Source organism: Sus scrofa, chromosome 5 (assembly GCF_054392235.1).
Source record: "Sus scrofa isolate SSC_HxYL_T2T_F1_AM1 chromosome 5, Sscrofa_HxYL_maternal_Yorkshire_Landrace_v2.0, whole genome shotgun sequence".
NCBI classification, from domain to species: domain Eukaryota; kingdom Metazoa; phylum Chordata; class Mammalia; order Artiodactyla; family Suidae; genus Sus; species Sus scrofa.
Genome location: NC_139387.1, coordinates 80,681,007 through 80,706,122, shown reverse-complemented (window position 1 = coordinate 80,706,122; position 25,116 = coordinate 80,681,007). Strand labels below are relative to the sequence as shown.

At 35.2% G+C, this 25,116-nt stretch overlaps 1 protein-coding gene across 23 annotated transcripts in view; it reads right to left on the bottom strand.

Annotated features, from left to right (window-relative positions):
- Nucleotides 1-25,116, bottom strand: part of PPHLN1 (periphilin 1) — a 146,361-nt gene that overhangs the window by 22,575 nt on the left and 98,670 nt on the right. For all 23 annotated transcript variants that reach the window (XR_014804033.1, XR_014804031.1, XR_014804032.1 and 20 more), the window contains one exon: nt 21,150-21,290. Coding sequence is in view for 20 of the 23 variants with exons in the window: in XM_084957227.1 (XP_084813353.1) it covers nt 21,150-21,290 (141 nt within the window). In the remaining 3 variants the exon portion in view is untranslated. The remainder of the gene's footprint in view (nt 1-21,149; nt 21,291-25,116) is intronic.

The following is a 25,116-nucleotide window of genomic DNA, read 5'->3' as shown; positions in this document are numbered from 1 at the left end:
CACTTCCAAACTCATTCTAGGAAGCCAGCATTACCCTGATTCCAAAACCAGATGAAGATATCACCAAAAAAGAGGAAATTAAAGGCTAATAATATTCCTGATGAACATAGATCCAAAAATCATCAATCAAATATTAGCAAAAGGATTTCAATGATACTTTAAAAGGATCACACACTATGATTGAGTGACGTTTATCCTAAAATGCTTAGTGAAGTAAGTCTGAGAGAGAAATTCAAAATACTGCATGATATCACTTCGATGGGAAATCTAAAAAATGCAACAAACTAGTGAATACATAACAAAAAATAAACCAGTGGTTACTAGTGGGGAGAGGGAAGAGGGTAGAGACATGATAGGAATAGGGAATTAAGGGGTACAAACTACTATATAAAATAAATGACCCGTACAAGGATATACTGTACAACACAGGGAATATAGCCAATATTTTATGAATATAAATGGAAAATAACCTTTAAAAACTGTGAATCACTATGTTGTACATCTGAGACATATAATATTGTACATCAACTATACTTAAATTTAAGTTTTTTTCCCTATAAGGCAATTATACTGTAGAAAGCTAATAAAATTCAATTAAAAACACTGTGCTTCACTGTACATTTTTTTCACTAAACCTGAATACCAAAGGAGAAAGAAATTGTAAAAAATGTAAAACAAGACTGTTATGCCATACAGTTTCAAAATGTCTAAAAATGTATTTATATATTTATATTGTCTTCTGCAAAACATAAAACCAAATACGCACAAACACTCATACACCAAACAACAAGAACAACCACAAAACCCACAACAAAACTCATCCAGAAATGGTACTATTCAGCACAACAATATCTAAGATGTCAAAAGAATTACATATTACTAAGATGAAGCAATAATTAATATGCAAACATATTGCATGTAAAACAAAGGACAAGTTTCCAGTTCTGTCTCTGTCTCTTTTGTGTGGGTAGAACCGGAAAGCTCTAAATTTTTTCCTCAAACACTGAATCATCTCCAGTGATTCAAAGCCAGTATTTATCTCATATAATTCAATTGTGTAGCAGCTGCATTCAGTATTTTTTTTTAAATAGCACTTAAGTTATTTCAGTTTTAGAGACAAAAGAAACCACACTAAATTGCAACAACCAAAATACAACTCTAAGTCAAAAAAGTCAAATTTTGATTATAACATCCTATATCTCTCTCAAAAAAAGAGAACAATATACCATCCTCCTACCATGAACCATTCAATCTACCATCCTGAACACATTGTAACTATCCAAATGAAAATCAGATCAGCTATGTTTTCTTAGCCTTTAAGTCATCATATAAGGACATAATTACTCAGCTATAGCTTCAAACTGAAATCCTTTACACAGTAAAAATCAATTTGTTATGACCTCAGGAATGAGCCATTTACAGCCACAGGCATTCCAAAAAAGAAGGAAGAAAATGTAAAAAAAAAAATGCCATAGGTATAATTTCTTACTATTTTCTTTCTACACCAGAAGTAATTGTCCATTCATACTGAACATAAATGTAATTTAAATATAATTGAATATTCAACACTAAAAGAATAATCTTAGTCTCCAATCCTTTTAAAATTTCCCACAGATACCACTATTACATAGAGAAAGGTTGGCCCAAAAGCATTTTAAATGTCTAGCTTTATTTTGTCTTACTTTTAAAAATATGTGGGAAAGAATTCAAATTACTAATGGGATGGAAGGGGAATATGGCCGAATGATAGAGATAATGGATTTTAAGGTCATAGAGTCCCTAGGTTTGTGCTGTTGTAAGCCCCTGGGCAAATTACATAATTCTGTAAGCCCCAGCTGCCTTATTTGTAATATGGAGATTGTGGCAGGCATTAGGTAACAGGGCTTTTGTGAGTACTGAGTGATAGTACAAAGTACTTAATACTCAGAAATCATTCACTCAACAAACATCTGAGGGCCTACTAGCCAACAAATATTTGAACCGCCTACTATGTGTAGACCTGTACAAGTGGTGAACAAAAAAGTATATAGTCCCTATTCTCAGAAAGTTTTTTTTTGTGGGAAAGATACATAATAACATGTTATGAAAATACATAAGGGTATGCGTAATTGTTACAAAAGAAATAAAGTAGGGTCAGTGATGGAGGAATTACTTTGATTGGTCAGAGAGGTAAAGAAACGTTTTAGTGAAAGGGTAACACTCAAGCAGGGGGCCTGAAAGATGAGAAGTTAGCAAAAGCATTCCAAGCAAAAGTAAATGCATCAGCAAAGCCCACCCAAGAAGGGGTAAGGCATGTCCTAGGCCAGTATGACTAGAGCCTGGGGAAGCAGGAGGGTAATGGGAAAGTAATTTGGAGGGAGAGGGAGTACACAGAACTAGCAGATCTCTACAGCCATGGTAAAGATCTTGGATTTTTATTTTGAAATACTGTAATAGGAAGCCACTGGAGGGTTTCAAATGGGAAATCGTTATATTCGACAGGTTTAGAAGACAGGAAATAACCATAGCAACATTCCATCTGGCTAGAAGAAGATCGAGATTCAAAGCATTCTGGAGCATTGCAACCCACTTTTGTTTAAAACACTATTGCTTGTTCCTTTTAGATGGAAAAATTCTAAAATATATTAGCCATTTCCTGCCTTCGTTAAAAAAAAACACACCTCAAAAACATTACAAACTAGAGTACTTTCTTCTTTTCCCCCCTTATAAATGAATCGTGATCAACAGCTATAGTGAGTTATGAGCATAAGTTTACTTTTTACCACTTGCCTCTTTGGTCCTGAGTGACATAATACGTAGTTGCTCAAAGGCCTGGGCAACAGAACTGGTCAAACACCCTATATAAATAACTGAATCGAAGACTGAATGAGACTAAGTTTGTGTCTTCTTCCCCACCAAATAAAACCATCACCCTCAGCTTTTATCAGTGAGCATTTTTTGATTACTTAGTAATATTTAAGGTGTTCCTACCTGGCCAACTATGGATAAACAATCTAATTTGCCTTTTCTACTCGTTTTCAAAGGATGCTGTGAATTGTTGGAAAAAATCCAAAACTGCAACTATTTGATCCATTGCAAACTGCTTAATGTCTCTGTTGAGTTCCATATGACCACACACCTTGGGGATAGTCTAAGCCCTTTCCTGGCCCAGTTCAGGAACTCCAACTGCTGATAGGACTCTCTCCTCCCTATCCTATTTCCCCTTACCTTGAGCAAAACTGCCTCTCCTGAACTGATCTCCTTGCCACTTCAAAAATGCTGCCACTTTATTCTCCATTGTCCTAGTCCCGGAAAAGAAGTTTCTCTAAATTTGCAAAGTTAGTCTATCTGTGCTACTGATAGCCTCTCTTGTTTCATCAATTATTTTACCTGTTTTTTACCTTCACTCTCTCATTTTACCCTTATCCTTTCACAAGTGGTCAAACATAAGTAAGCAAATAAATAGGACACCAAGTTTGATAGTTCTCTTACCACATGCTCTCCTGAGTGCTCTCTTGTTCTCAAGTGCTGACTCTGCCAATCTAGTTCAGGATCTCATCATCCCTCACCTGAAGAGCAGCCAAACAGTTCTATAGAGCCAAACTCATCACAAAAAAATCCATCCTAATTCTCATGTACTTGAAATACATCCATAAACCATATTGCCCATCAACAGAATTTAGGCTTTTTTTCTGGCACTTAAATTTTTCACTAATCTGGCTCCGATTCACCTATACTCAGAAAATGATCTTGGGCTTGCTATCTACTATCTTTTCTGTAAAATTTCTGTAAAATACAGTCTATAATCACACTTTCTCACACTATCTTTGTTTTTCATCTTCTACTTGGGAACCATGCCTTTTAACTTGTGGGAGCTACACCAACTCTGAGTGCTTAATGCCAGAACTGAATTGTAGTACACCAGCTGCAGCTGAAACAGAATATACCTCCTTCCTGATTTGTACCCTTTATAATAAAACTGTAATCGCAAGTTTAGTTAGCACTTTCCCAAGTTCTGTCAGTTGTTTCAGCATATTTTGGATATAATGGGGTCATGGGAACCTCCAAATTTGTAGTCAATTAGTCAGAAGTGTAGACAGCCTAGGAACCTTCAGAGTACAGTCAGCTAATATCTGAAGTAAGGGCAGTCTTGTTGTGCCCTTTAGCTTTTGGGGTCTGCACTAACTCTGGATGGTTAGTGACAGAGCTGAACTGCACTACACCAGTTGGGGTTGAAACAAAATATTTCCTTCCAAAGCCTTTCCACCAAATCAAGACAAAATTTTCCTAAGCCCATTGGTTCAAGACAATTCCAGATCCTTCAAATATGCACAGTCAATAAAATTCTATCAACGTCTATTCTATGAAATCATAGCAATAAACATTGTGGCTGGGGAGTAGAATAAAGGGTATGGGGGAGAGATTTGTAAAATATTCATATAAAATATGGTTTTACCCAAACTAAACTACTTGTAATTATTGATTATTCCCTATAGTTCCCTATTTTTCATCTTATGTTCATGCTATTCACCATTATTTAGAATCTTTTACCTTGTATCTTTACCTATGAGACATCTACCTGAATTTTAAGGGTCCAAGTAAATGCCACTTCTAAAATGAAACCTCTTTGGTTCTCCTAAATAAAACTGATTTTTTATATCCCAGTTTCAAGGCAAACAAGAATAACAGAAGCAATAAGTCACATTTCTATCATTTCCAGTATAGACGTGAAAAAGTCATTTAAGCTTTTTAAACATGTAAAATGAAGATAAGGCAAAACAACACACTATATTTCCCAGAAAACACTTCTGCCTTAAAAAACTCAGCAGAGCCTGGCAGGGAATGAGAGACATGACTTTTGGCCCTTTCACGATAGTTGGGTTTGACGCCTCTGTATAAAAAAACTAAGATCTTTATGAAAGGATGCATCAGAAAAAAAAAACAAAAATCATCTGTCAATGAAAGAAAATGACAGGGAAAACTTCTCTGCCATGGTTTGGGCTCTTGAGGTGAGGAGATGCAGTTTCCTCTGAGATTTATAAGCATAGTCTACCTTCATACACATTTGAAATTCTAAACATAATCTCACAACTCCAAACTACAAATTATATGAGGAAACATGCTACTATAAACAAGAGTCAGTAGAAATAACAGCTGGATTAAAGCCCTCAGACTTCAGATATTAATACTGTCAGTTACAGAAAATACGATGTTTAAAGAAATGAAAGAATGAAAACATGAGCAGTAAACAATCTATTTCTAGGCAGACTTACAAAACGAACCAAACTGAACTTCTAAAAATGTAAAATATTAAGTGAAATTAACAACTCAGGAGTTCCTGTCATGGCACAGTGGTTAATGAATCTGACTAGGAATCATGAGGTTGCAGGTTCGATCCCTGGCCTTGCTCACTGGGTTAAGGATCCTGCATTGCCGTGAGCTGCGATGTAGGTTGCAGATGCAGCTTGGATCCCGTGCTGCTGTGGCTCTGGTGTAGGCCGGCGGCTGCAGCTCCGATTGGACCCCTAGCCTGGGAACCTCCATATGCCATGGGAGCAGCCCTAGAAAAGGCAAAAAGATAAAAAAAAAACAACAAAAAAAAACAACAAAAAAACCCTCAATGGATAGGTTAAACAACAAATTAGATAGAACTGAAGATTTAGAGGGAGCCCTGGACAAAATCCCCATAATTTCAGACAGGAAATGATAGAAAAGACAAAAAAAATTTAAGAGAAATGAAAGATTGGATGAAAAAAATTTACCTATGTGCAACTAGAGTACATACAAATAGAAACAGAGAATACTCAAAATTCGAAGAGTTAGTAACAGTTTATAATTTTTCAGCTCTAATGAAAAATGTAAATTCTGAGAAAGCATGAATTCTCTTATACAGAATAAATTTTAAAACATCTTTTTTCAGGGGGTGGGAGGCACACTCTTGGCATGTGGAAGTGCCCAGGCCTGGGACCAAACCTGCGCCACAACAGCAAGCTGAGCCACTGCAGTGACAATGCCAGATCCTTAACCCACTGAGCCACAAGGGAACTCCTAAAACCTCCTTACCTAGACACATTATAATAAAACGGCATTTCAAAAATAAATAAACTTTAAAATAATTATCTCATTCTTGCCCCTTCTTAGGGTTGTAAAGATCTAATCTTTTACATGGATAACAATTTTTATATCAATCTTCTAATACATGTTTTAGTCACATGCAATGAATGGATGAGAAATTCTCTGCAAATCCTTATAGACTCTGAAAACCATTAAAATCTGGCTGTGTTTTTGTAGTAAGATGAATAAAGATAGTTTTGATTCTTCTTTTACTTCTCAATCCCCTGAAGCTAAAATGGCAGAGTAAAACTACATGGGACTGAATGTGCTGTGGACACTGCTTCTAGTTCCATTCATTCAACTGTTAAACACTGTGAGCTTATCAGAGGCAAGGAATTCCGAGTGATACAAAGATGATTAACTGGTAATTTTCCTTTTGGCCTATTAAAAAGGTAAATGGCAATGTAGTTGAACATATGCTTGCTATGAGTAGGAGGAAAGATGTTATTAACTTTTGGTTGTGCAGTTTTCATGGGCAAACAACAGTTGGCTGTGCAACTGATGAATTCTGTGAATAAAAAATTTTAGCATAAATAAAAACAAAGTTTAGAAAAGTAAACATGCAGCAAACAGCCTTCCCATCTTACCTGATGTCAATTAAATAATCCATTAATCTAATAATTTTTACACTTTTGCTTTACATGGGGCCCTGATCCCTTTCACAATCACAATCAAGAATGTACTACATTTTTTTTAAAAAATTGAATGAAAAAATATTTTTATGTAAGGACAAATTCTCAGCATCTATTTCTTCAAGCTTAGTTCCAATGATACCAAAAATTTTTACCAACATAGCTTATGATTAAATATTTAAGTAGACTAAATGAGTACTCTTTAAATCTCTAGGTTAAAAAGTCTTCGTTAGGAGTTCCCTGGTGGCCTAGCAATTAAAAAGACTTGGTATATATACACCCCTTTAATAAGCTGTTGAAGCTAATGCAAATAGATAAATAATCTTCAAAATTAGAAATATCCATCAAAGTCCCCTTAGTGGCTCAGTGGGTTAAGGGGTCTAGTGCTGTCATTGCTGTAGCTTGGGTAACTGCTGTGGCACAGGTTCAATCCCTGGCCCAAGAACTTCCACATGCCATAGGCAAGGCAAAAAAAAGAAGAAAAAAAGAAGTAACCTAAGGATAGAAATAAAAACAAATAACTTGAATTTGCATACCATAAATGACTTCAAAGTTACTTTGAAATAAAATAATAAAAAGACAAAAGCCCTACTCAAAATATAAAATTGCTTATTCCTCTTTAAAAGATACAGGTAGAAAAATTAAGTCCTACTATAGCCTCAATATAATCACTACAATTATAGGTTTAATGGACATGACAATATAGCATCATATCATCACATTCTACACCCGTCCGTTATTCAATATCTACTTTGCCTTTTACCTTTCACTTCTAGAAAGAGGAACTCACTAGATGAAAGTAACAGGAGGAGGCTTTTTTTTTTTTCCTCTCCTTGGTTTCAATAATGTTAAGTATAATTTCAACCCGTTTACAAAGATTATTTAAAATACCAACGGAATAGATTATTTTTCTGTATGACTTACATGTTACTTGGTCAGAGTTGGAGACCTTATTTTTTCCAAATTGGGATTCCAAACTAACCTACAAAAGACTTGTAAACACACAAGCCTTGTAAACATCTACCATGAAAGATAGTACAAAACAGTAAGAGCAGCCATGCTGAAATCGACAATAAAGGCAACTTAAATATACATCCCCATATAATTCTAACATTATTGTGAAGTGGTAGTGTTACCACTTCCATTAGAGTAGTGAGCAAAAAGCAAGGCTCAGAAAAGTTAAGTGATTTTCCCAAGGAAGCATAACAAGCGGCTAAACTGGGATTTAAGCTAAATCTCCTACCTCCAAAGTTCCTACACTGCTTATTCTAACTACCAAAATAATGCAGCAGCATTGTGATAATTCTCCATAAATCTTTCTACTGATTATATAGAATTCCACAGTGTGGATTCACTAGAATCTATTTAGTCACTGATTTTCATGTAGAAGAAAATGATCCTTGAGATGAAAGAATCAATGAAAATAACAAAAGGGTAAATATTTAAATAAACTAAATGAATATTAACTGTATAATGTATTATTGGTATCTTGTAGGGTTTAAAATACATATGGGAGTAAAACACAAGCTATAATAATAAATCAATCAAGACAAAGTTCAATGGAGTTAAAATGCTCTAAGATGCCTGCACTGATCATCAAGAAGTGAAAAGTACTAGTTTACATTAGACTTCAATAAGTCAAGCATGCATGGTGTAAAATAATGTATAACAACAAAGAAAATGTGGGTGTATGGGAAATAAATGATAAATTTTTAAATTCCAAAGAAAGAAAAAAGAAAAAGGACTACAAAGCAGGAAAAACAACTGAACATAAATATATCAGTAACTACATTAAATGTAAATGATTGAAGTAAAAGACAACACATCAAAATCGATTTTAAAAAAACAACTATATGCGGCTTATGAGAGAAATACCTTAAATGTGAGAATGAAAGTAAGGTGACAAAAGAAGACATCATGCTACAACTAACTTAGATAAATATGAGACAGCATTAGAGACTAAGAGGACTACTCCATAAAGATAGAAAATAATTTTAAATCCATATGCATTTTACATCATAGCCTCAATACATGAAAGTGGTAGAACCATTTAAAAGATACATGCAAATCCACAAACATATTTAAACATTTTAACAGAACTCTTTTAGGAACTGGAAAGACAAGCAAACAAAATCAATAAGGACATGGAAGATCTGATATGATAATAAAGTTTATGGACATACTAATATAGAACAATGTGCTCAACCAATAAAAGATACATCTTTTTTCAACTGTATAGAACACTTAGAAAAATTCACCATGTGTTGGGCTACAATGTAAGTTACAACTAATGTCACAGGACTAAAATCCTAAAGAGTATATTTTCTGACTGCAGTGCTTGTGAATTAGAAATTTATTTAAAAAAAAAACTACAAAATCCCCATGTGTTTGGAAATTTCGAAATACGCTAAATAACTCTAAATAAGAAATCCTATGAAAATGCTCTAAACTGAATGACAATAAAAATAACATCAGAATTTAGAAGATGCAGCAGCTAATGCCATACTGAGGGAATTTATACATTAAAAGGAGAGCTACAAATTAGTTAAGTATCTAGCGTATCTAGCTCAAAAATTTTTTCCACAACAGCAATTAAACCAAAATAATGTAGAAGGAAAGAAAACAATCAAGGCAGAATTTATATAAAGTCAAAACATGGAAAACACGAAAAGTACCAAAAGTTGGTTCTTTGAAAAATAATGAAGCTGGTAAATACAGGTTTAAACTGATCATGGGAGATGTGACAGCCAACCCCCCCAAGACAGCCCCCCATGATCCCTATGATTCCCATTTCCTGGTATTTTCATCCTTGTATAATCCTTTCCTATTAATTGTTGGCCGGGCTTTGTGACTCACTTCTAATGAGGTGATAGACAGTAGGTGACTCAGAGAATAGACCAAAAAAGGCAGCAAAGCACCGATCTTTCTCTCTCTTCCTCTGGTCACTAGCTGAAGGTGGGGTGGGGGTATGGGGCACATCATTAGCAATCCTGTGGAGACATCCACATGGCAAGGAACTGAGTCTAGTGCCAACAGCTACATCAGTGAGCTTGGAAGTGGATCTTCCAACTCCAGCCACATCTTCAGAACTATAGCCCTTGTTAACAGCTTGACTGCAAACTCTTCAGCGATCTGCGCCCAGATCCCAAAAGGCTTGGTTTGTTATACCTGAGAACTTGAGAAACTGATTCTAAAGTTTCTACAGAAATTCACTCTTCCAGGTACAGGTACCCTTGGGGGGAGTAGGAGGCAGACTAGTAGGGTAGGAATATTTGCTCTACTGGATATCAAAACTTACTATAAAGCTATAGTAATGAGGGCTTTTGGAAGAACCAACAGACCAAAGAAATAGAATATAGGCTAGAAACAGATTCATACCTATATGGACACCTGATTTATTACATAGGTGTCAATGCAGAGCAATAAGGAAAATACAGTCTTTCCAATAAATGGTGTAGGGTCAAATAGATATCCACATGGGAAAAAAATGAAACTTGATCCCAGCTATATTTAATACGCACTCTATATAAAGTCATTTTCAGATGGACTGTAACTCAATGTAAAGGACAGAGGAGAAAGACACACAAAAAAAAAAGTTTCCAGAAGATAATAAAAGAGAAAGATTTTCTTAAATATGAAACAAATAAAACTAATAAAGACTGAAAAGTCTAGACTACATTAAAAGTAAGAACTTTCATTCATCCAAAGACATAAAAGAATGAAAAAGCAGGCCACAAAGTGGGAAAGGGTATCTGCAACACATGCAACTAACAAAAGGCATGTAGTCAGATTATAGAAAGAACTCCTACAAATCATTTAAAAGACAAGACCAAAAGATCTCAATAGGAAAAGAGGCAAGAGTCTCAAGAGGAACTTTACAAAAGAGGATTATCTATGTGCCAATAACCATATGAAAAAAATCCTCAGCATCATTAGTAACCAAGGAAATGCAAATTAAAACCATAAGGAGCTATGATACATGTAACAATAACTCTCATAAACACAAAGTTGAACAAAAAAAGCTAGACACGAAATAATATATACTCCATGATTCTATTTCTGAAAAGCTCAAAAAAAAGACAAAACTACAAAATACAAAATTTGTAGGAGCTTCCATTGTGGCTCAGCAATAACAAACCCAACTAGTATCCATGAGGATGTGGGTTTGATCCCTGGCCTCCCTCAGTGGGTAAAGGATCTGGCATTGCTGTGAGCTGCAGTGTAGGTCACAGACGCTTGGATCTGGCGTAGCTGTGATGCATGTAGGTTAGCAGCTACAGCTCCAATTCAGCCCCTAGCCTGGGAATTTCCATATGCTGCAGGTGCAGCCCTGAAAAGCACAAAAATAAAAATAAAATAAAATACAAAAATACTACAATGTTAAGAATCAATGTAGTGGTTACTTTTGGAAAGGGGGTGCAGAGAGCAATAGGAAAGGCATATGAAGATACTCCTAGGGTACTGGTAATATTCTCTTTCTTGCCCTGAATGGTAGTTTTCACTAGTGTTTGTGAGAAATCCTTTAGGTTAACAACTATCTCTTGAACACTTTGTTCTTTATACGTGAAACATATCATTAAAGTGACTTCCTTAAAAAAGTAGAGCACAGTATCTATCAGAGCAGAGTTTAGCATAACTGAACATCAGCTAACCACAAGATTAAATGTGGCTGAACTGCTCATTTTCCCCCAAGTCCAGATAACTCAGGGATTAGAAATCTTAAGATTCAGCTCTGAGGCCGACCAAAAAAAATCTCCAAATAATCTCCTAGCTAATTTAAGTAAATAAATATTCTAAACAGAAATGATATATATTCCATCAATTTCCTGTAATAGTTTTTTAAAAAACAAAAATTTAAAAAAGGAAGAATAGATAACAATATGACTCCCAATATCAACTCGCTTCTAATGTTTAATTTCAAGTTACTTTTAAGTAGAAACATAAGATTTTTTCAGTGCAACTTTTAAAACACCTTCTAGAAATGAACTGAGAATATCAATTAACTCACACAGCAAATGAATGTATAAAAATCAGACATGTTTGTTTTCTCCTTGCACAACACCTGTATTAAATAACCATTAAGAGAAGACAGCAAATGTTATAGGACTGATCACATCTTAAAAATAACAAATCTCAAATGAAGGGGGAAACATGAGAACAATTTATGTTTTAGGAATGGGGAGGGAAAGCAGGGAATTCTAAGGAGAAGGAAGCATTAATCTTTCTATGGTACTTCTTATGTCTAAAAAAATAGATAAGAACTGGTGGGAGAAAAAAGCAAGCCAAACAGAAAATGTGAAAGAAAAATTACAAAGCCTCCCAAAATAAAATATTTCAATAATATTATTCTTACATTTCACTCTGAATGAATAAAGGGGAAAAAAACCTCCAAGAAAAAGAAACAGAAGGAAAAGGACAAGAGGTAAACAGGCCAAATCCTCATACTGATGAGAAAATGGCCTCTCAAGAGTTAAACTTACATAGGAAACTTGCTATAAAATATTCCTAAGAAGTAATCTGAAAGTAGTCAGTATTCCGAAGCTGCAAAGAAACAGGCAAAGTAATACTTAAGGTTACCATAACTACTTGTAGAGTGATTTTCAATATATAAAGGGCTTTCATATACAAGTTTGTTTAGTTCTGCAGGGAAACATGCAATTAACCCCATTTAACAAATGAGGAAAAGGCTGTAAGAAGTTAAGGCACTAAATGGAAGCATCCAGAGTTTTCTATGCCACACTATTTATAAATGTCCCTAATGTGAAGAATTCAGACTGAATAAAACTCAACTTATAAAAGGGGAACTGAATAGCAAGCAATAGTAATTTGGAGCCACTAGAGAAAATCCTTACCTAACACTGGTTGACAGGAAACAAAGAAAAGGGGTGAGAGAAGGCACCTGTGTGTGGGCTTATTGCCATGGGCACACCGGTACTGGGTACTTTTGTTTAAATGATGGCCTCATCTCTTCTGGTACTTGCAATATTTTAAGTATGGTTTTTAGAAGGCTTGGTATCTGTAATGTCCAAATTTTATATTTCATATAAAAACAGCATTTTAACAAAGTCCTCAATCTTCACACTTATGGGTTTTTTCACCAGGTATAAATAACTTAAGCATAAAAGTTGAGTCACCTGGGTCTGACACTGCAAATACGATACAAATTTACCTTATAAGACAGCTTTCAGATGAAACTCCCTTAAAATGAAAACTTCACACTTAGCATTTCACCAAGAAATTTCTATAAGAGCATGATCTGAATCTGACTGATAAATTGTAACTTTCCAAAATTTTGAAATTTAGCCAAAACAAATGATTTATTGTCAATGTGTTTTGGGAATAAAACTTTTTTTTCAGAGGTAAGTCTTATGTAAATATATTTCGCTGAACCTATATACATAAAGTCTGAATAAGTGGTTGGTAATAATGGACTGTTAAATACAGAAGGGTAGACTTGATGTCTAGACAAGATAATGGTGAGAGCTGCACTTTCAAGAAGTTTGTCACTTGCTCTGATAAAAAAAAAAACAAAGAATGTCTCTATCATGAAGGGCTGGTGTAAAATGCTTCGATCATGCATGTACAACAACAGGGCTATCCCTACTTTGGAACAATTTCATTTTAATCCATCATGTGTAAAAAGTTGACTCTTCCAGGTCTCCAACTCAGTTAACATTTCAGGAAGATGGTACATTTGATTAATTTTCTAGTCTGCTCACTTTAAAAGTAAAACAAAAATATCCTATTTTATATTGAGAGAGAAAGAGCAAGAGCTAGTGACAGTGCAGGGAAGCATCAGGCTATACAGAGGGTGACTGAAACTAAACTCTGAGAAGAGAGAGGACCACAAGTAAAACAGTGATCAAATGTTAACATTTTGTTACTGAAGAAAACAGTTCTGCCACCATTCATTAGCTCAACAAACACTAATTATGGACTGATGCATAGCAATGACATATTTGAGTTTTTTAGAGGCATTTTAATAAGTACCCAGTGTCCTTATTAAGAGGATTAAAAAATCAACACTTAAATATTCTATGATTAAATCTGAAATTAGCTTCTTTATGTATATACCTAATAGTGTGTTCAGAACAAACAATATTTAGCTTTTAATTTTTAATGTGATTTATGCTAGAAAGAGATCTACAATTATTCAGTCTAACTTTATTTTGAGGAAAAAAATGAAGAAAAGCCAGTGAATAGCTTAAAATCGTCACAAAATGGTTAACGCGTAGAATTCAAATTAAAAGGAAATCATGTATTAAGTAGCATGATCTAATTTACAATAAAACTTTATTAACCTGTAGGACTAACGACTGAGGCAACAAAATGATTTCTGAAGTAACGTGACATTTATTAAGTAATTGGAGTAAGGAAAGCGGCTCCTACATGGCTAAGAAATAAAATCTTCTCAATAGAACAAGTCTAGAAAAGCTATGACTGACTATTGAAGAAAAAAAAAAAAAACTTTACTAAAACAAATGTATATTCAGTTCAAGTCTTTTGAAGTTAGATGGAAAAAAGAAAAATAAACAATCCCCTCTGTCAAGAGTCTCTGAGTACTCTCTCTGTTGTAAAACATTAGATCGGCACCTTCTCTGAATCTAAAATGACTCCTCTCTACATTTCAATTATCAGATAAATGTATAATCAACCATTCTGTTAACAGAGAGACTTACTTATAGGTAGAAATATCAGCTTTTTCATAAAAGTTTTATGTTATTAGGATAGTGTCCTGAAACAGCCAAAGAGGTTTTAAAAATGAATTTGCCTTCAGCAGGTTAAGGATATGGTGTTGTCCCTGCAGTGGTGATGGTTCAATCCCAAGCCTGGGATAGTAGGTTAAGGATCTGGTGTTGATGCAGCTGTGGTGTAGGTCATAGCTGCGGCTTGGATTCTCACCCTGGCCCCAGGAAGTTCCCTATGCTGCAGATGTGGCCAAAAAAAAAAAAAAAAAAAAAGAATTTGCTTTCATGGTACTTGTTCCTTTTTTTAGATATATTCCACCAAATCAAAAGAAAGAAGAGGCGGACTTTCCTCCTGAAAATGATTAACTTTCTGTGATTTGAGGAATATAGTGGATAATGCATTTAAAGAATATTATCAGTTATATCCCCACAAATACACTGGTTCAGATTTGATTAACTGTTATCTACTAATATAATTTTAAGAAAGGCTGAGAAAGATTGGTTCAAGAAATTCAGGTTCTCATACATGGACTTAGAGAACAGACTTGAGGTTGCCAAGGGAAGGGGAGAGAGTGGGATCGACTGGGAGCTAGGGTTTAACAGATGTAAACTATTGCATTTGGAGTGGATAAGCAATGAGATCCTGTTGTATAGCACAGGGAACTATATATCTAGTCACTTGTGATGGAACATGATGGAGGATAATGTGAGAAAAAGAATGTATGTATATATGAGTGACTGGGTCACTTGGCTATACAGTAGAAAATTAATAGAACACTGTAAACCAACTATAATGGAAAAAATCAAAATCATTAATAATAAAAAAAGAAATTCAGGTTCTCTGCAAACCCATATATTCTAGTTATTCTCAAACTTGGTACGCTATTAGCACCATAAGGGGTAAACAGGAGCTCTGTGGATCTCCTATGCAGTTACTAAAACTTGCACAGCACCTCGCAAGACATAAATACAGGCAGCTGACACCCACGGTCTGGAACAAACTTCTCCTCCAAACTGTTGATTTTAAATGTAGTTTTTATTTTAAAAATACACATTTTTTTTAATGTAGTGAAATCAGAGGATCTATGCATTATACCATAATTCACAAGAGACAGAAATATCTATTAATTGGGGAGTAGTTAATATACTGATATAGAATAGTCTCTAAGGTATACTGAACAGGGCACACAGTATTCCATTGTACTTAAAGAAAAAGTAATAAAGACAGACCAACTCTTATCTCTACTCATTTGGGTCAGTTATGATCCAGATGAGTGTGTGTGTATATGCAGACACACGTGGTATGTATGTATGTATGTATACATGCACATATAAATACTGTATATAAACTCTGTGTATATACATATACATGTGTACCATCTATCAGTATATCTATATGATGGGGAAAGAAAATGGGCAGCTAAGAGTTATGGGTGAGAAGGAAACTTGTTTTTTCACTGCATAATCTCTTGTGCTTTTTGAATTTTATCCTTGTGTATTTTATCACTTAAAATACAGCCTTCAATGGATGGGTTGGCAGATATGTAACATTAACCAAATCAGAGCATATGCTTTTGAGATATGACCATGACTTTAGTTCCTAACTAAATCTTTATTACTGTCAGTATAATCAACTACATATCTGCAGTTTCATAAATATTTGTTTTGGGTGATATTTACAAAGTGTTACTATAGCAGTTACAAATCATCCAATTGAATAGTTAAAATCTATGCATTTTACTGCATATTAATTACACAATTTAAAAACAGATCACATAAAGCTTCTCTAATTTACATAAAAGTAAGATGGGAATAGTTTTCAATCTTTCAGCAAACCTTTTAGAAACTATAGAAGAACTTAAGAAAAACAGTCATCTCCTTTCAATTCCTTGTTACTCCAAATATGATACGTGGACTAGTAGGATCAGTGTAACTTGGGAGAATGTCAGACATTCCAGTTTAAGCCCCACTCAGATCTATGGAATCAAAATCTGTATTTTAACAAGATCCTCAAGTGATTTACATCCACATTAAAGTCTGAGAAGCTCTGATAATCTTACTTATCAGAAAACTTACGGCAGAAATCCAAGAAGCTCTACTTTTTAAAAGCCCCACAGATGTACAATAAAAGTAGAGGATCACAATATAAGCATTGTACCTTGAGAGTGAAGAGATGAAAGGCTCTTTTTTCCTGACGAGTTTGCATAACAAAATATCTTAATAAACCTCAGCTACTCACCAACTATAGTTGCTTCATTAGCACCTGCTTCTCTACAACTTCTTGTGTCTTTAGGAAGATTTTAGCCATCCTGATACTCTCTGTCATATGATCTGTTAGGCCGACCATGCATATGCATATTTTGTATATGTGTGTGTGTGTGTGTGTGTGTGTATGTATAGATAGGTAGATAGATATTCTATCTTCCTCTTTCTTCAGGTAATGAGTCCATCTAGGATATATATATCTTGACAGTGGGGAATTATGAAATAACTTTTAAATATCATTAGAAGCCAGGACCCCAAGAAAACAGAGGATCTCACTCATAAGCTATATCTAAACACAATTTTATCAAAGTATGAGGGACCTTGCAAATCTTAAAGAAGAGAGTTCCAAAGAGTTAAGGTAAATATTGCTTTATCCCTCCAGGCATACAATAGAGGGAACAAGGGTATGTAACAATGGAGGATTTCAATCTTTTTTTTTTGGCCTTTTCTAGGGCCGTACCCATAGCATATGGAGGTTCCCAGGCTAGGGCTGTAGCTGCCAGCCTACACCAGAGCCACAGCAACGCCAGATCCAAACCACGTCTGCAACCTACACCACAGCTCATGGCAATGCCGGATCCTTAACCCACTGAGCAAGGGCAGGGATCCAACCAGCAATCTCATGGTTCCTAGTCGAATTCGTTAACCACTGCGCCATGACGGGAACTCCTCAATTTGTGTGTTTTATTCAAAGTAACAATTTGCCGAAAGATAAGATTCTTCACTGGTAAAATAACAAGGAGTAGAATGCACATTCAAATCAAATAGTTCAGTAATGATAGGTATGTGAGGACTTGGGGGATTTCACAGTCAAGGAATGCCAAATGCCTGAACCAGAATATGAATCTCCTCTAATTTTGTGGGTGACGTCTCTCTAGGAATTAATATAATGATGGAAGAAATTCTAAAGTTTGCTTCTCTAAGCTCAGAAGCCACGAAGCTTAGTAAAATATCCTAGTAATTGAATATAAAAGATGGCCCAAAATGGGTAAGAGGGGTTAATCTGGGGAAATAAGGGGGAAAAGATACACCACAGAATCCAAAGCATAAGTAGGATATATGTGCTATACCAAGAAAATGAATCACATCCACTAATATATTCATGTAGAAGTGAGATGATTCAAATGCTCTCTAGCAATATTCAGAGATGCAATCTGATGTCTTCTGGCTCAAGGATTCTCTGCCATTTAAGACTATAACCCAGCAGCTTTTGCAAAAGACACATGCACCTCAACTCTACTGAATTCATCTATGTCCAAGGATGAGAATGTAATAATATGGCAAAGAACATGAATCTGCTCTTATTAAGGTGCTTCTGATACAATCTATCTACATATATATGCCCTTAAATATCAAATAAGCTACAAACGTAGGCCCTTTGAATTTAATCAAATTCTGGTCTGGAGATTTAGTTTATTGTAACACTGCCTCAAGTTAATGACTTTCTTGGGATTCAAGAGCTGAAGGACCTAATTTATATAAACCTTCAAAAAATTAAATGTGGAAATTTGTCTTTATAAGATATCTAAACATACTGTGCTTGACCTAACAGGGAGAAAAAGCGACTTGGCTACAACATCAATGTTTACATCCCTACATTATTCTAAGCTTGATCTGTCGGCCTCATCTATAGAGGCCTTTTAAAAAATATCATGCAATACTTCAAACACATGGAAAAATAAAAAGAATAATCACTGGACAGCTGTGGAACTACCATCTAGCTTTCTCAAACCTTTATAATATTCCTATCTATCTGGTATTTAGTCCCAAAAAATACAATGTGCAAAAGTTGGAAATGGAAAAAATAGGGAAATTAGCTTAAAACTACATTTTTCACTTTCAAAAATCACTATGACATTTGGACATGATTTATAAAATAATTATATATTATTTACTAGCTTTCTGATATTTTGAGGAATTTTAGTACAATTTTTTTTTGCCAATATATGAAAACCAAAGTACACTAGGAAAAACACATTCTAGTATTTAACATCATTTAGTTTTCTATTTTATAATGGCTTTATTTCTCTAGTACATGAGAATACGGTAATGACCTTTTAGATTTATTTTTCTTCCTTCAGGTCATTTGCCTTTGCTCAGTACACTTTAGAGTTCTATTTTTCATGTATTTGAACACGGGCAGATGAAAACAGAGATATATTCATAAGTCAAACATTATAAGTGTCTGTAAAGTATTATATAAAAACTTGTTTCATACCAAATAATTTTATTTGTGTACTGCTAAGCTAGGCTCTACCTTCACCTTTTCAAGATCAAAGAGATCAACTGTGAATAATGACAAATATTAATAAATAACAACCCCAAATACTCTCTCCCAATAGAAGAGTCAGTGAAGTTTTCCTATCAGTTATATACTTAAGAAAACCTCTCCTTTAAAGAACTGCAATTTAAGTAGAAAAGAAGGAGTTCCCATCGTGGCGCAGTGGTTAACGAATCCGACTAGGAACCATGAGGTTGCGGGTTCGGTCCCTGCCCTTGCTCAGTGGGTTAACGATCTGGCGTTGCCGTGAGCTGTGGTGTAGGTTGCAGACGCGGCTCGGATCCCGCGTTGCTGTGGCTCTGGCGTAGGCCGGTGGCTACAGCTCCGATTCAACCCCTAGCCTGGGAACCTCCATATGCAGTGGGAGCGGCCCAAGAAATAGCAACAAACAACAACAACAACAACAAAAGAGACAAAAAGACAAAAAAAAAAAAAAAAAAGTCTTAATAAAAAAAAAAAAAAAAAAAAAAAAAAAAAAAAAAAAAAAAAAAAAAAAAAGAAAAGAAAAAAAAAACATTAAATAATTTATTCATTTAATAATCACTTCTTGAGCACTTACTATTAAGTGCTCGGCCTATGCATTTCTGTTAAGTGTTCAGGTTAAGATGCAGTCTCTGATTTCAAGTGACTCAGAGACTATTCACACAACTATTTCTTCTGGGCCCACTGCATGCAAATCACTGTTCTGGGAAATGAAGATAAAGCAGTAAACAAAACAAAGTGCTCACTGTCATGAAACTTCCATTATGGTGAAGGGAGACAAGCAAACCAAAAACATGTCAAAAAAAAATTTTTTTTTAAAGCTACAAAGAAAAATAAGACAGAATAAAAAGACAGAAGGGCAGTGATTTTATATATCCATATTCATGTTGGAAGATACACCTAGCAAGCAAACCATTTACTGACATTCTCATGTAACTGCTGCTATCTTGAAGGGCACCAATCTGCCTTTCACGTCACCGAATTCGCAGGATTTTCTCAACCTCCATTTCCCTTATACTCCTCCCAGAATGTGACACTGCTGACTAACTCCATTTTGCAACTCTGCTGGCTTACATGACAAATCACCTATCCAGGTTCTTATCGTTTGCTATTGTAATGGCGTCAACATAAGCTGCGCAATCATATCTGGGATTTAATTAAGATCTTTTCCTATTTAACCAAGGGAAATAGATTTTAACTGATGTGGAAATGGACAGCACTTTAGTTTTTAAAAGATTATATAACAATGACATTTACTCAAGGCACTGGAGAGCAAATCAACATCAAAAACAAACAGCTGTGCAACACGTTACATTTTATAAAGCTCTTTCAAATTTTATTTACTTCATTTAATTCTCATGAAGTGTTAGTATCCTGAGGCATTTCCATATTGAAACACTTTAAATTTTTCTATGTATAATGAGCATATGTGAGGAGGATTAAGAGGAAATGACTGCTTTTTTTGGCCATGCCCTCTGCAGGTGGAAGTGTCCTGGCCAGGGATCAAACTTGTGCCACAGCAGCAACTTGAGCCACTGCAGTGACAATACTGGATACTTAACCTGCTGTGCCACAAGGGAACTTCAACTTTTTAAGTCTTAGTAAGATAAAGACTCTAATTTTATTCCATTCCAAAATTATTATTTCACACTGTATTAAGACACAGATAGAAGGTTTTGTCCTACAACTGTTCCTTAAGTAGTCTATTCAATCTGTTAAAAATAAGATCCTCACATTTCAGAATGACATTAAAATAAGCCTTAAATATCCTTTATTTTTTTCTATATTTGAAAAATGCTTAAAAGTATAATGAAAACCATTAAGAAACATCTGTAATCCCAGTTTTCAAAAATAACATTTGCTAACATTTTGGTATACTTAATATTTCTTTCAGTCCATCCCTATAAAGTTTAATAGTTTTTAATTGCTCCACACCTTAACTAGAATGTTAACATTCTCTAAAATAGAAGCTTGCTTTTTCTTTAAAAAACAACAAAAAAAGCAAGCAGAAGTGGGAGACTAAACTGATGAAAATTACTAGGAAATCAAATGAAACAACTTCTATAATTTTTTAAGTTGTAATTTAAGAGTCACAAATGGAAAAAGACAAAATGAAATGCATTTATTTCAATAAATATTTACTATAACTACTATGTGCAAAATGATAGAAACAAAAGATTATGTACTTTAAGCAGACTGGATTCTTACCTGTTCAATCTCTTTGGTTTTTGATGCTATTGCTTTAGAGCGACTGGTTAGCTGATTGCCTTCGAATAATTCTATGCCATCTGTTGCATTTGACTCAGGTTCTTCTGGTTGGTCTATGAATAATGGTGCTGTGGATCCTGCCTTTAAAAAGAATTAGAAATCTTTCATTACTTTCCTAAAGGACATTTAGTATTTCAGATGACTGCAAACAGGCACTAACTGGCAGATTATATCAAGAGAAAGTGCTGGAGTTCCCTTGTGGCTCAGTGGGTTAAGAACCCAACAAGTATCCAGGAGGGTACAGTTTCTATCCCTGGCCTTGCTCAGTGGGTTAAGGATCCATGGTTGCCACAAGCTGCAGTATAGGTCGCAGATGTGGCTCGGATCCTGTGTTGCAATGGCTGTGGTGTGCACTACAGCTGCAGCTCTGATTCGACCCCTAGCCCAGGAACTTCCATACACCGTAGATGTGTGGCCCTAAAAGAAAAGAAGAGAGAGAAAGTGCTAAATTGAACCCATTTTAATAAAAGAAACTCTTTTAATTTTGCTACGCACAATGAACATACGTGAGGAGGATTAAAGAGGAAATGATTGCTCCTTTTTAAATTTTAGGGAAGACAAAGGCCCTATGCTTATTCCATTCCAAAATTACATTTCATACTCTATTAAATTACAGCTAGAAGGTTTTGTTCTATAACTATTCCCGTAAGCAATCTACTGAGGAAACACTGAAGAGAAAAAAGTCCAATTAAAAGTGAGGGAGTTCCGGAGTTCCCATCGTGGCTCAGTGGTTAACAAATCCGACTAGGAACCATGAGGTTGCGGGTTCGATCCCTGGCCTTGCTCAGTGGGTTAAGGATTCGGCTTTGCCGTGAGCTGTGGTGTAGGTTGCAGACGTGGCTTGGATTTGGCGTTGCTGTGGCTCTGGCGTAGGCTAGCGGCTACAGCTCCGATTCAACTCCTAGCCTGGGAACCTCCATATGACACAGGAGTGGACCAAGAAATGATAAAAAGACAAAAAAAAAAAGTGAGGGAGTTCCCATTGTGGTGCAGCGGAAATTAATCCGGACCAGTATCCATGAGGATGCACGTTTGATCCCTGTCCTCCCTCAGTGGGTTAAGCATCCAGCATTGCCATGAGCAGTGGTGCAGGTCTCAGACCTGGCTTGGATCCCGCATTGTGGCTGTGGTGTAAGCCTGCAGCTACAGCTCCAATTCGACCCCTAGCCTGGTAACTTCCACATGTTGCAAGGGTGGACCTAATAAGCAAATAAAAAAAAAAGTGAGATGTGTGAGCACACATAAACAAATATATTAAACAGGACCACAGGAAAGAGCTCTACTTTCAGAAGTCTCCTTATCTCCTACGACTTCATAGAAATAACTGAAAAGAAAACAATTCCAAATAGCAATAACAATCCCTTCAACAATACTGCAATAATTTATTAATGAATAAATAATACCATAAAAAGGTCACAGCCAATTATTTTACTTTCTAAAAATACTTTTAATGAAAAGACAAAAACTAAATAAATGAGGGAAAACTATTATTTAACCACATTCATTAATTTATTCAAAACTTTACAACAAATGCCAAACACTGCTCAGGGAATGCTGGATACATCAATGCACAGAACAGACAAAATTCTTACCTTTATGGAGCTTGCACTAAATAGTAACTTGGAAAGAGTAAACTGTGAGGTTTGAACTGATATATTTTACTACTGTATATTTTAGTTGGTGGAAGATGAGGGAGGAAATAAAAAACTTTTACTTATTATAAGTTTATAAAAAAACACTTCAGTAGCAGCAAAAAGGAGTATGTTTAGAGAAGTCACAACCTATCTACTGGTACTTTTCACCAGTAAGAGTGTTTGAGGTATTCCAACATCTAGTGTGTTGTATACTGCCAAAGCCTCTTTAAGAGAAAAAATTAGCAGCTATTATCAAAATACACCACATGTCCCTTTCACCCAGCATGTTCACCTCTGGGAATTTAATCTACAGATACACACATAAGCCAAAAATGCTGATATATGGCTGCCATTAATAGAGAATGATTGAAAACAATCTAAATGTCCATCAAATAAATTATGCACTATGTAGAACCATGGACTACTAAGAGATCAATTAAAAGAATAAGATCAGTCTATGTATATAAGCATAATGTACCCTAATTTTTCTCCTGGCGAGTCCTAAAGGTCATTTCCCATTAAATAGACTGCCAACTGTGTCAAAAATTAAAGGGAAGAGAGAAGTATGGGTGCATATACGTATATGCATATATATGAATACACTATCTCTAGAAGGATATTATCTACGGGAAAAAGTAATAAAAGAGGTTGTTTAAATAAGGATAACTTAGAAGTAAGGAATAAAATGGAAAGGGGACACTGCACCCACTTCAGTGCCATTTAAATTTCAGAGATGCGCATGCATAATCTACTTCTTTGAAAAACCTGGTTTATACAAGTCTGAGTTACATATTTTAAGGGACTGAAATCAAAAAGTATATGAATCATTTAAGGGGAGAGGATTCTGGGAAGACAGCAGAGTAGGAAGCACTAACAATCTGTCTCCCAACCTACACAAAAATTACATTGGCAGAATTTGTCTGATTTAACGATTGCAGAACTCTGGACTCTGATGAAGCCTTGTCCCTTCCAGAAGACATGGATGGTAACTGAGGTTAAATTCAGCTCTCATCACATGGGATGCCCATCTCCCACCTCTGGCAGGGAGCTGTGTACATGTTCCTGGAGCAGTTTGACTCCTACAGGAGTCAAGTTGGGCACAAAATTCTGTATCCTCCAAATAACAGGAGGATGGGCTACATTTTATAATAAAAAAGTACCCTATAAACTGACCACTGACTGCTACTCCTGATGAAAGGTGCAAAGAAGTAAAGAATCAGTATTGTACCTCCCACCATTGCTGCAAATTCCTCTTACTCTACCAAGTCTTATATTCCAGATAATTTAATAGGCTAATGCATTTAAAACAACTATTAGTTTATGTTCGGGGAGCACACAATGTATAAAGTTGTAATCTGGGAGCCTCAACAAATGAAGAGGTAGACAGAGCTGTAAAGGAGTACAGATTTTGTATGTTATTCAAGTTCAGCTGGTATATTTTCAAATTACTGTTACAACTTTAGTAAAATGTAATCCACACTATACCCACAAAGAAAACAGCTATAGAATGTACATAAAAGGAAACAAGAAAAAACTTTTAAACATTTCACTACAAAATACCAACTAAACAAAAGAAGAAACAGATACAGGAAATGAGGAACAAAAAAGCTATAAGATATATAAAACCAAGAGCACAATGACAGAATTTTCTCCTTCTCAGTAATTACTTTAAATGCAAACGGTTTAAATTCTCCAGCCCAGAAACAGAAACTAGCAGAATGGATAAAAACATATGACCCGACAATAAGCTATCTACAAGAGATTCACTTGAGACCCAAAGACATAAGCAGGTTGAACATAAAAGGATGGAAAATGATATTTCAAGCAATTCGTAACCAAGAGAGAGCAAAAGTGGCTATAATTATATCAGACAGACTTTAAATTTTAAAAAAAAGTTACAAGAGGTAAGGACATTATGTATTAATAAAAGGTTCAATAAAGCAAGAAAATATAGCAATTATAAACATGTATGCCAAAATATATGAAATAAAAACTGACAAAACTGATGGGAGAAATAAAGTTACACAATAGTTGGAGACTTTAATATATCCCACTCACAATAATGGATAGAACAACTAAGGAAGGAAGAAAATAAATAAGGGAAGAGAGGGCTTAAACAAAATAAATCAGCTACACTTAACAGACATATACAAAACACTCTATCCATCTACAGCAGAGCATACAATCTTCTCATGTGCTCATGGGACATCTTCCTATATTACGCCACAAATTAAGTCTCAATAGATTTTTTAAAAATCTGGGAAATTCACAAA